The sequence below is a fragment of the Aplysia californica genome, unplaced genomic scaffold, assembly GCF_000002075.1.
Source record: "Aplysia californica isolate F4 #8 unplaced genomic scaffold, AplCal3.0 scaffold00165, whole genome shotgun sequence".
Lineage (NCBI taxonomy): Eukaryota > Metazoa > Mollusca > Gastropoda > Aplysiida > Aplysiidae > Aplysia > Aplysia californica.
In genome coordinates this window covers 1129762-1143509 of record NW_004797435.1, presented here as the reverse complement: position 1 = coordinate 1143509, position 13748 = coordinate 1129762, and the positions used below count along the sequence as shown (strand labels likewise).

General features: G+C 37.8%; 1 protein-coding gene across 1 annotated transcript in view; it reads left to right on the top strand.

The window, feature by feature from the left end:
- Nucleotides 1-13255: 13255 nt before the first annotated feature.
- The window catches only part of LOC100533290 (poly-(ADP-ribose) polymerase I), a gene marked incomplete in the record, with an annotated part of 43354 nt that continues 42861 nt past the window's right edge, over nt 13256-13748 (top strand). The window contains 1 exon segment of the mRNA NM_001204592.1: nt 13256-13474. Coding sequence (NP_001191521.1) covers nt 13358-13474 — 117 coding nt within the window.

Sequence of the window (13748 nt, the reverse complement as noted above, 5' to 3'; positions counted from 1 at the left end):
CTCGGAATGCTTTTCAGGGATTTTATCTTTTTGAAATCCGCATACCATAAAAATATAAGTATTATATTACTTTTATTCCTACTGTGGAAAAGAAATTTTTTGAAATTCAAGTTCACAATTATAGCAATTGAATTCCTTGCTGATGTACTATAATTATGAAACTTGGCATATGTTCATTACAAAATTTCTGTACATTTTTCAATGGGTGAGTAAGATTTTGAAGACAGAAGAGTCTGTGCAGTGAGCGTATGTTCTTAGTTCTGTTGTCACATTTCACGAATGCTTTAATGAAGTATTGAAAATGTATTATATTGATATGTTCTAACTACTGGATACGTTTATCTATATTGTCAGTCATATACTGGACACTAAAAAAAATATATTTAACTTGCTGTGTTCATCTTCACATAATAAACGACATGCATGTGTTCTGTAGACAGACATTGAAAAGCATTTCTGAAAATGTCAAAGTTGGTAAGTTACTTTCCAACGTTTTTGAATTTGATACATTTTCTTGATACTTCATGGCTGCATAAAACAAATGCTTTTTTTTTTTTCAAGGACTATTGACAAACTCTCAAACATCTTCTCTTGTTTTCTTCTCTTGAATTATGTTGGATGCTGGTCTTAAGAGATTTGTTACAGGTGTTACAGGAATTGTTCAACTCTCAGGCATTGTAATGTCTCATGCCAGTGATTTGCTCTTTTCATTTTTTGTTTCAGTCACATGCCTGAAATGGAATATAGTAGTCTTTGGAGCTTGGAAATCTGATGGAAAAATTTAAAAACTAGGGTCTAGATGAATGGCACCTGACTGAGGCATAAAAGAGGGGAAAAGCTAATCATTAAGTAGAGTGCACTAATACTCTACTCTGAAATCCATAAGATATTGTATTGAGATTGAACAGATGTACTGAGGCAGCTTTGGAAAGAGTTGTCTATCTTATTTATTTGCAAGACAACAAACTCTTTGTTTTTCTTTTGAGTATTGAAACACTTAACCTCAGCCCCTCAGAACTCATTTTCTTTCCAATCACAACTCTACTCCTCCATCTTCTCTTCTCTGCAGGAAGAATTTAGGCTTTTTCAGGGGTTTTTTGTTTATCAGGTCTCTATAATGAATGAGGTGATGGAACTATTTTTTGTCTATATGTCGAAATAGTTTGACTTTTTATTAATTTTTTCCATTCTGTCTTCGTCAGTAAAAAAAAAAAGTAAAGTTGTTCCCGCATCCGATCTGGACTTTGGGGATTGCCTTGTTAGTGAGACAACTTCCTGGGCCTTGGACATATGGTAGGGTGGCCAGTTCCTTTCCATGCCGCCTTTACTTCCCCAACTGGAAGTCAGGTACCCATTACTGCTGGGTGGGCAGGAGGGGGCGAAAAAATCTGTGTCCGAACCGAGGCTCGAATCCGGACTTTCTGCTTCAGAGACCAGCCCACTAACCACTCCGCCACCGCACTCTCTTTCCAATCACAACTCTACTCCTCCATCTTCGTCAGTACGTGATGAAAAATCAGTTTTCATTTAACTATTGCCCTTGAACAATTTACCAGTATTCTTTACCTTTCTCATGCATCCATGTCACAATGAAAATTGTCTATGTATCAACTTGGGACTGAAACAAATTCTTTTTGTGGTGACATGTATTATGGTGGCTTCAAATTTAAAACGAAAGATATTAAAATGTAAATATGTGTTATATGGGAAATGTGTGGCCCACCTTATCAAGGAAGGTGTGTCCATATTGCCCTGAACCACAGTGAATTTTAAAACATTATTACAGTGATTCTTTCGGGTCCTGTTTGAGATGCGACAAGCTCAATTTATTGTTCTGTTATGTCTGTATAGAAGTATGTGAGGTTCTGATGGACATGTGAGACCCACCTGCTTCTAATCAAAAGTTTTGAGACCCAATCCATGTTCATAGATGTATATTTAATTTATATGTTCTATATTTCATGTTAGGTCACAAATGATGGTGACGTTGGGTTTGTTTTTTTGTTTTTTATTTCTATTTTTGTTGTGCTTGTCTCTGTTCTTACTTTTTAAAATCCTATACAACTCATATTACTCATATCATCTTCCTTTTTTTTTTTTTTTTTTTTGAATGATGGGCAACTGCAAGTTTCCCTGGGATACTGACAGTGTAACCTTTAATGTATCATTGCTGGCCTACTTTTGTTTGATTTTAATAATTTAGGCAACAGTTGTGCAATCTGTGGATTGTAAGTTATACGTTGTATTTAATTTATGCACTAGGTTATGTGAACTAATTTTCATGAACTTTACGATAAAGTTGCTTCTTCAATTTTTGGAAGTAGACATATATACAAACAAGATTCCAGATTGTCAAAAGTGGATCAAATTGAATTTTTTAAGTGTGGTGATTTTATAGTATTAGTTAATATTGTTTTGGTTTGGGGGTTTTTTTTCAGGATGTATGATTTACACTGCATTTGCAGCCTACTGTTAGCTTTTGTTTTGGTTGTCAGTATAGTTATACTGATACTGTCCTAATTTGTGTAAGGACTAGAATGGTAGGAATGAAATTCTTTATTTTAATTCAAAGTCCTTTGTTTTGCTCTGTCAAAAAAGATATTTGAATGAACAGTTGCAAAGAAATAATTGTTTATGTGTAAATGAGTAGGCCAATGCTTTGACATTAACTAAAAACAATTTCCGTCAGGTTCTCCATTATCTAATTCTATATATAAGTGTGATGTGACTGTCAAAAGTTGGCTTCTTTCATTCCATCCACGTGTCCAGACAGGGTGAAACTAATGAAAGCAGCTCACCTCCTAAATAATTTATGATGTGTTGATGGAGACATGAAACATTTATAGTCACCTTTATTTATATGGTTCTGATTTTTTTTCTGTTGCCATACCCTACCTTGTATCTTTCAGTGATGAACTTGAGAAATTTTCAAAACTCCCCGTCTACGTAACTCGATACTGTCTTCTTAGATGGATAACTAATCAGAAAGTCCAGCCCTCAAAAATAACCTCACAATGCTGAAAGGAGGAATTCGTTCTCGAAGTAGAATAGATGTACACATTATATATAAGTGTAAGGAAGTACATATTTGTTTGTTGAATTGTTTATGATCCCAGCTCAGGTCCCTTACTGCTTGCCTTTTCTATTATTATGCCTTGTATTTGTTCATGATGAAGCTGTGCCATTTTTTTAGACTCCTGGGTTTTGTATCGTAATAATATATATATATATATATATATCTTTTTTTACTGGCAAGAAATATTTTCGTTGTTTATTACTGCTATAAACTAATATTTTGTTGGAAACTCAACAATATTTTTTTTAAAAATCCGTTGGCCATACCGAAGAGGCATTACCGAGCTAGAGGGCTGCTGGCATGAAAAGAAAATACACAGAAAGGAGTCAACAAGCTCTGGTGTGCTGAATATGTGCCGTCCAATAATATTAATTTTGTCAAAATATTATAATATTCAATTTGAAGATATGGTTTACTAAACACAATTTGTTTATTAAACAATTGTGTTATATTGTGTCTAAAACAAGCTTATGTAATCGATCATATTACATGTACATTTATGGAAATAAATATATTCAAATTGATTGATCATTGTCATGAAACAGTCAAGAAAATGGATAATAAATCCTTTTATAAGTCAGACAACGTTGAACATGTTATGTCTTTTTGGTGTTTTTAGTTATTTTCTTCTACTTCTACACTTGGTAGGTTAATTTCAGACTTTTCTGGTAATAATGATGCGTAGAGGCAGAGAGTCTTTTTAACTCCTCAGTTCCTCAGAATATTTGATAAATAATTATAAAACTTTTTTCTCTGGTAAGTGTTTTACAGCACTCACAACTGCATAAGGTCATATGAGCGCGCGGGACACTCCAAACATTTTCAGTTGGTAGGAAGTTTTAAATTTTGCCTGGGTGGCGGCCGAAGCCTACTCTTATAGATTTTGGACCACCAAGGGTTCTTTAACATGCACATGAGCCCTCCGAGGTTTTTCGCCCTTGTCTGAGAAGGCTAGGTGTAAATCTTTCCTACCAGAAGATCAGGGGTGTGGCTGAAAGACAGCAGTAGTAAGGAGAAGCAGTAGAAGAAAGGCTGCAGAAAGAGTCAGGAGCCCAGAGGAGGGGGTAAAGGTAAAGGAGGTGAGGGGGTGGGGAAAGAAAGTGGAAACGACAGAACATTGCTAGAGAGCAGGAAAGGAGGTGAAAGAAGACAACTTTAGAGAAGAAAATGTTTCCGTCGCTACCCGGATTCGAACCCAAGACCTTTGAACAAGGGGCGAACACCTTAACCTCTAGGCCATGAGAACCTCCAATGATACGACTGCCAAACCGGACACTTGATTACTTTGAAAAAAACATGTTGACGTTGAATCATTAAGAAGACTTCAAATCAAAGTCAAACTTGAAGATTTCTTTACTTCATCCAAGGTCCTGTACCATGAATCCGTGATTGTTTTGAAAGGGCCATTCCACAGATCACACTTAATAAACTTAATTAGATCTATGAAGGCTTCTTTTGACACCCGTACGTGTTGATAAGCAGGTGGACTCCATAAAATGCTACAATGCGGTTTGAATTAGCTGGTCAATGGAATACTTTTCACATGGATATGAAGGAACAATACGTAAACAAGTACGAAAAATTGAGGTACAACACACATCAGTTTTTATCAAAACTCGATAATTGTAACTCTTTGTTACCAGGAATATCACTGGAGAAAGTTAAAAGACTTCAAACTGTCCAAAAACAATGCTGCACGTTTAGTTTTAGGGAAAAGAAAGCGAGACTTTGCTAAACCTCTTTTACGGACATTGCATTGGCTTCCTGTTGAGAAAAGAATTGTGTACAAGTTGGCCACCCTACAAATGTTTGAATGATAATGCGCCATCATATTTATCAACTCTGTTAAGACTATACATTCCTACTAGCAGTTTAAGATCATCAGCTGACAAAAAGAAATGGGAGTGCTTATTTGGGCCACATATGGCCTAAATAAGGTAAGGGAGGGGGGTTTAGCTTATTTAGGCCACAGGTGGCCTAAATAAGGTAAGGGAGGGGGGTTTAGCTTATTTAGGCCACACATGCTCAAACTACCAGGGGACACCCTTTTAAGGCAACTGAGTTCGTTCCACTTTCATAATGGTGCACCTTTCTCATTTAGTACAGTTTTGTCTCAGTGTACAACTTATATATATCATAATGAATATTGTAAGAACAAAGCACGATACGCAAAGTTTTGCTCAATCTCAATGGTTTGAATGAGGGCCAGATTTTTCCTTCATAGAGGGGCAAAATCTAGGCTACCATTTTGGCACACTTTGGTCAAGTAAAAAGGTCAAATCCTCCGAATGGACTTCCGGGTCAAATTTGGGGTATAAAAAGTGTGTACACAACGTGGCTGAGTCAAAGTTACACTATCTTTGCCTGGGTGGCACTCTCTCGTACTGTCTCGTAGTAGTACATCTCTCGTACTGTCTAGTAGTAGTAGCCTACATGTAGATGTAGTAGTAGTAGTAGTAGTAGCAAAGATCGAGAAGAATCTTTGGTAGTAGATTCTATCTAGTAGGCAGTTTAGTGAACGTGCACGCGGCAGGGCGAATCGGCCTCGATAAGCCCCGTAGACCTTTGTGATCGGCCACGAAGCCTTGTGTTTTGATGGGTCTAAACAACTTAGTGTTAATCGCACTGCCACATCCGACAGGCCTTTATCTTTTTAAAAGGAAAAGAAATGGTCATCAAAATGGTTGAATTTGCGTGAAAATCGATTCGGTAGAACTGTAACTATTAAAATTTGCTTCTGAAAACAAGTTACAAGGCCATTTTTATAACTCGATGAGATAAAAACTACTAGCTGTATTATTCTGTATAAATTATGAAACTTCAGGACGTATTATTATTTTCCAACATCTTTTGCCGCCTTAGCTGTAGAGGTTGAAGTTTTCACAACACTAATAGATCTAGTAATAGGGCTTTCCGTAAAAAATGCATAGATCTACAAAAGCCGAACCACCGAATCGACCGGTCAGCGACCCGGGCACCCCGCTCTCCCCTGCACACTGTGATAACATGTTGCTTCGGTATAATTATTCAACTATTAATACGTGCTGCTATGGCAATTGGGATGTACTGACTGACAAAGCGATTCACAGTTTTGTTTTTATTTTACCATATATTTGACTTTAATAGTGCAGGTGATAGCTAGATCTAGATCTAGATTCCCTGTCTAGAATCAGTAGTAGCAGACAAATGTTAGAAGCAGCCAGAGAGCCTACAACTGCTAGATCTAGATCTAACTCATTGCTATGCCTTTGGGCTTTGGAATTGAAATAAAACGAATTGCACAGTTCTAGTTAATTTTAGATTCAGCAACTATCTGTATTTCCAGAATTAATAATAACAAATCTCACCATAACAATCACTTTTACTTTTATTAGAATAATTAGATCAACTTTTTTTTCTAAAATCTGTTTTGCGCAAACTTAAGACTTTCTCTACGTGTAGAGCACAGAATTTACATTGTGAGGCTCTGCTCAGTCTTTTATTTTTAAGTATATACTTAATAAAATGCGTATAGATATAGATCTATATACTCATTTTATGTTATTTTCTGGATATTGTTAAAAACGGGGTCTACCTAGCAAAATACTAGGTTTTAGGACAGGTGGACCCCGGGGTCACCGTAGTGAAATACATGTAAGTAGATTTATTTAAAGATTAGTAGACCCCGGGGTCACCGTAGTGAAATAAGTAGGTTTAATTTTAAAAGGATTGGTGGACCCCGGAGTCACCATAGCCGTAGAGGAATAAGAAGGTTTAATTAAGAATTGGTGGACCCCCGGGACACCGTGATTAAACCTACTTATTTTACTACGGTGACCGCATGGTCCACCTATTCTAAAACCTAACTAGTATTAAATTTCGTTAGGTAGACCCTGGGGTCCACCTTAAACCTAAACCTTCCTATTTCACTACGTTGACTCCTGGGTCCACCAATCCTTAAAATTAAACCTAGATCTACATGTACTTATTTCACTACGTTGACCCCAGGGTCCACCAAACCTTAATTAAACCTAGATCTACTTATAATTTCACTACGTTGACCCAGGGGTCCACCAATCCTTATTAATTTAAACCTAGATCTACTTATAATTTCACTACGTTGACCACGGGCTCCGCCAGTCTTACTATAAAATAAACTGAGATCTACTTATTTCACTATGTTGACCCCGGGGTCCACCGATCCTTAGTCAAACCTAGATCTACTTATTTCACTACGCTGATTCCAGGGTTCACATCCTAAAACAGCATTTTGTTAGGTAGACCCCGCGGTCCACCTATCCTTTTGGGGCTAGATAGACCCCGTGGTCCGCCTATCCACTTCCTTGATAATAACTGGAAAACATGCCAGTTGTCATGAATAGTGAAGAAAAATGTGAAAAAAAAAGATAACGAGGTAGACGATAATTTGTCAAAAAAATTGCAAGTGCAAGTGAAAATCATAAGATAATTTTGTTATTTTCTGGTGATCTTTTCACGGTTTATAAAATGTTCCAGTGGGCTTACTACTAGATCTATGTCTCTGAAAAACATTTTGCTTGATTTTATTAGCTTTTTTCATGTACTTGAAAGCATAGAATAAAATAGTTTCACACAAATGTATGCACAATACCTTAAAAAAGAAAGATAAGGTCATTGTTGTTGTTGTTTTTTTAACGGAATCCGTTTTACGTTGAAAAAAGCGCTAAAAACAAGTTTAAATTTTTTAAAGAATGCCCATAATATTAGGAATCCGAAATTACTACCTTGATCTAGTTTGCTGACTCTTTAATAACCATGAGCTGTTAAGAAAAAAAGAGAATGATATAGGATTTGTCTAAATATGACCATTAGTAAGATATTGCCCATTTTGTCCAATTATCCTTGCAGGTTTTAATCACCCTGTACTGCACCTCAATAAGCACAAAAAGAATATTTCTGTGACTTTGTATAAAGGTGTTTTGTAGTTGAGTTCTATGTAAAATTCTCAACAAAATAATGTACATTTGGACCGTACAACTGAGATAGACACTCATGCACACAATAACATTCACACATTACACACATACAAACACACTACTACATTTATTACTCTCTCTCTCTCTAGATCTCTCTCTCTCTCTCTCACCACAACCACACACAAAACAAACACATACACACACACACACACACAACTCTTACACTTGGTCCACTTATTTAGAATCATCCTCTATTTTGAAATAATCCCCCGCACTAAATAAAAAGATTAGTAGAATCTCGACCTTCCGAATCCATGGTTAGTTCAAGAAATCTACCATATGGTGTGGCCTAAATAAGGTAAGGGAGGGGGGTTTAGCTTATTTGGGCCACAGTGTGGCCTAAATAAGGTAAGGGAGGGGGGTTTAGCTTATTTAGGCCACACTGTGGCCCAAATAAGGTCACCCAAAAGAAATTTATTTCACCATCTATGAAACTTAAAACAGTGGGTGAAAGGGCATTTATCGATTACCAAAGTCCCAAGATCTGTAATGCTTCACCAAGTACTTTAAGAGAGATCAAATCTTTTGATTCATTCAAATGTCAGCTGCTGAGCTGGTCGTTTTTGTTTTTTAATTGATAAGATTAATATTTGGAGTCATTTTGTTTTAGCCAGAACACAACGTTTTAATTTATGTTACTGTTGTACGTTGTACTGTATTGAAAAGCACTCAGAGCCTGTGTACTTTAAATACTTTAATCGGGGTTGAGTGCTATAAAAATGCCATTTATTATTATTATGTACATGTTCCTTTTGCAAACGTATTTCCTAACAAATTTGGTCAAATCACAATGCAGGGATGGGGTACGGAGTATGAATGGTAATGAACACCCTCTTCTGTGAAGCAAAATGCAAGATCTGCTACTAAAACTAAAAGTAAAAGCAATACATGTAAAATCCTTTAGTAGCCTGGTACAAAAATAGAGAGGAAGTCTAAATTTACTAGATCTATGTCACTTTGTCTTCTCTTCTGTCAGTATCTATACAGACAGTGTAGTGATAGCCTATGAGGGAGAGAGAGAGAGAGAGAGAATGTCTATATCTGTTCCTGTTGGCTTCTGTACGTTGTGTGGGGGGTGGGGGAGGGGGTGTCCTGTGAGTTATTCTAACTCTTAAGGCAAGAGTGTAAAAGGACATAGTTTCTAGTACACGTACATGTAATCAAATTTTATCTCACCAGCCGTCAGGCTCTACGGTGAAACTTGAGAACCGCGGTACCGGCCGCTGGTCAGGGTTCTATGAACTCAGACCCTCAATTCCAACAAAGTCAAAAATGTGTACTTGGAATGTTGATAAAGTGTTAGAGATGTTGGAAATTTGGTGGCCATTACCATTACCTGCCCCTAGTCTGAAAGATGTGATCTTAAAAGTCTGTATGCTTCTTGCACTTCTCACAGGCCAACGTTGCCAAACATTGCATGCTTTAGACATTAAACATATGCAATTTTTATTAAAAAGTTGTACTTTCTTCATCTCAGATTTGTTGAAACATTCACGCAGAGGGTCACATCAAGCCCCAATTGAACTGCTGGCCTTTTCTCCTCAACAGGAGTTATGCATAGTGAACCACATTCATGCATATCTTGACCGCACTTCTACGCTAAGAGGTACAGAGAGTAAATTTTTCATAAGCTTGCAAAAACCACATAAACGTGTGAGTACGGATACTATTGCACGTTGGATAAAAACAGTGCTAGAAATGGCAGGCATTGATCCTACTGTATACAGTGCACATAGTACTCGTGCAGCCAGCACAAGCCACGCCTCTGGCATTGGTGTGCCCACCACTGCTATCATGGAAGCAGCTGGTTGGTCACGAGAAAGCACATTTACCAAATTTTATAAGAAGACTGCAAATGCCAGTTTTGGTCAGTCAATTATTGAGAATTATTTCAAAGCATCATAGCTGTACACTTTTCTTCATTTACTATATATATATATATATATATATATATATATATATATATATATATATATATATATATATATATATATATATATATATATCTATATATATATATATATATATATATATATCTATATATATATATATCATAATATATCATCACGGATTTGATGCACTATACAATTGTTCCATGGTATTACTATTTGCATGAGTCTATGTACTCTTTTATTTGTACAAAATATATTAAACTTCAATCTTCCATCTACACAAGAGCTTACTCATGGTTGTTGCTCTGAAATCTCAAGTTTCACCGTAGAGCCTGACGGCTGGTGAGATAAAATTAGAGAAACAAGCGAGGCTTACCTTGGTAAGGTGATGATTGTTTCCAATTTTGTGGAAACAGTCGTCAGGAACGGAGGTGTAACTTGCCCTCCCTTCCCTCCCTTGTTTTCATATACATTACATTCCTATCGTGAATTGAAAATATAACAAAAACAACCACTCATAAGCTCGCTCTAAAGTCTGACCAGCGGCCGGTACCGCGGTTCTCAAGTTACACCTCCGTTCCTGACGACTGTTTCCACAAAATTGGAAATAATCATCACCTTACCAAGGTACGCCTCGCTTGTTTCTCTAATTACACTTACCAAGTTATTATTAGCCTACCCTTACTGACTTACAGGCTTACATGTTGATGCATTATTAGATCTAGTTTTCGCAAGTGTTCCTCACCATTCATACAACATGTGCGGTCTTCGTCCCACACAACCATAGCTCCTTCACGTTCGTCGAGAGTACTGCACAAGAGTACCGCGTGTAGTAACTAGTGATCAAAGGCGTGGGTACTCGGTAGAGCTCAGCCAAGGCTGGGCGAGTATTACTCATCAAAGTCAAAGACTATAACTTTAGAGCTGATATGCTACGGTTTACGCCTCCTATAATTATTTGGGGATGGGCCTCGCCCTTGGCTGTGTCTTACTGACTTAGATTTAGATAAAAGATAGCCTTGGCCACACCCGGCAAATGACTCAATACGATGTCATGTGTCGCATTGTTCAGTCCGTGGTTTATAAAAGTTCCTATTATTAGATCTATATTGTTTCTCTTTCTACATAACTTGTCTTCTACGTGTATTATTCCACCCCCACCCCCCATTCCTTCTAGTTTTTAATTAATGAATGTATGAGTGGAGCGCGCACGCGCGCGTGTGTGTGTGACGAGCGTGCATCACACACTCACAGTACACACACACACACACACACACACACACACACACACACACATTGAATCGCACGAGAGCATAAGCCATATTCTAAAAAATACCCAAACACACTCATACCAAAGGACATTTTGGGCGAATGATATACACAAAACACACATGCAGACGACGCACACCCTCAATCAAACACAGACCCACACATTGTCACATAGGCATACACATGCTAGATCTACGCTTACACACACACACACACACACACACACACACACACACACACACACACACACACACACACACACACACACACACACACACGCGCATCATTTTCTAGTTTTTAAAAATTTTGTGTAAACATAATGTAGCCTACATTATGACTTTATGTAGTATTCAGTTCAGTGTATGTGCTGTTTTTTTAGCATGGCCTTTCCCCCTTAGCACACCTTATATTACAACTATAAATCTTTATTCTTTAGATATAATATATCTAGATCTAAATATAGATCTAGATTCGTATTGAACAAAGTAGAACAATTAAATGTGCTTCGCGGATTCGGGTTGTGTTTCGGAGAGATTATTATTTTGCTTCGCGGAATTTTGGAGACAAACATGAGCAGCCATCGACATAACACATTACCTAGATATGTAAATGATGACGGAAAAGGGAAACGTTTACATTCAAAACCGGAAGTACCGGATGATAGAGGTTGCTTTTGAAAAATCTCTTTACAAGATGAATTTCTAAGCATTCTTCTACAAATTGCTACCCTAGATTTACAAAGTTCTATCTGCCCAGTACCTTTGAACATCGTGACAATGACTCCGAATAATCATACGATTTTGACAGAACAGTTAGACCATTTGGTTTCTGACCTCATGGTTTTTATTATAACTCAAAACGGCAAAACCCCCCCCCCAAATATTACTTTGTAATTTTTACTAACTATAACTTATTTATCCCTTAATCTAGATGCCTGTTGGGGCTTAAAGATGATCAGGCAGCAACTTTTCTTCATCCTTCTCAATTTATCACTCAGCTCTTCGACGGGCTTCACTCAACTTTAAATCTGTCCATTTTTTGGTCTTCCTATCCCATTTTTTGTCTGTCTTTTCTTCTCCATCCTTGTACAGTTCCCTAGTAGGAGCAAGTCCTGTTGATGTAATCTGTGATTGTCTTTTTCATCCTGTGTATCAACTATCAAGGGAAGAAAAGACTGCTGGCAGAGCCCAATCTCTCCAATCTGCTGACCACATTAAAAAGTCTGGCTTGGTTTTGGACATGTGGACTCAAATCCTCTCGGATCATGCATCACAGACAGTGACTCCATCGAGAAAGTTCATACATCAATACCACAGATGCCATGTCAACACCCTAGCCTTTGGTTTTGATTCTCTTGAACCAACTTACAAGGTAGCAGGAGACTGTGGAGAGCGGGGTTGTCCAATTCCTGTATAGATTAAGAATTCTGCCCACTACCCATTGTAATTCTTAGAGGTAGCGAAATGACTTTAACACACAAAAGCAGTATCTATAATATGAAGGATCAGTACTGATTGATGTGACCGCAATATTTAGATAGGTAGCTTTAGTTAATAGACCCTGCTGCCAGAACAGTTTTGATGATAACAGACAACTTTATCTAAACAGAACAGACCACAACATATATATATAATTTAAAAAATGGAGAACAAGAGACCTTAATTGCCGGTCCATTTTGCCACTGGGTGGTAAAGGTAGCATGCCGTCTCAAGCTTATGCAATAGGGATACGTATTATTTTTCATACAATTTGATAAAGTTTATTTATAGTACAGATCTGTGGTCCGATGCTCAGTTTTGCACCATTTCAGGATTCTCCAAACTACTATACTAATGATCACCGAGATCTAGGCCCAAGCTATAATAGTGTATATATCTATGAGGCGGCAAACCAAGTGCACTCTTCTGAAGTAAAGACACGAACAGGCTATTTTTCCCAGTGGCAGTGACAGCTCCCGCGAAACAAGTATTGTTTGTGACTTGCTTTCGGCTCCTCAACCCACCCCGGTCCACCCCGGTCTCGGCTATTCTTGTCGCCGTTGGCGCTTATATGGCATTGGGATTTCACAGCTGAAGTAGATCAAGAATCTAGTGTTTGGAATATCTTTGTTTTCTGTAGCGGTGAAAATGTCGCACCACGATTTACCATTTCAAGCCGAATATGCCAAAAGTGGTCGCTCTGGGTGTAAAGCCTGCAAAGGGAACATCGCCCAGGGTTCCCTTCGTCTTGCAGTTATGGTACAGGTATGTCCCGCCGATATAACAATTGATCTAGATCTAGATCTAGAATCTAGATCTAGATATCTAGATCTATGTTACATTAAGGAGGGAAAGATTGAAGAATACCGGACCAGCGGACTGACTTTGCCTCTTTGTCTCAACCTTAGGCCTTAGGAATTCATGATTTTCCCCAGTTTTTATCTCTCAATGGAGAATCTCGGACCGGTAGGTCTATTCATAAAATTTTGTCAGGGGGGAGACCCCCCACCCCCTCACCCTCCTCCACCCACCCCACCCA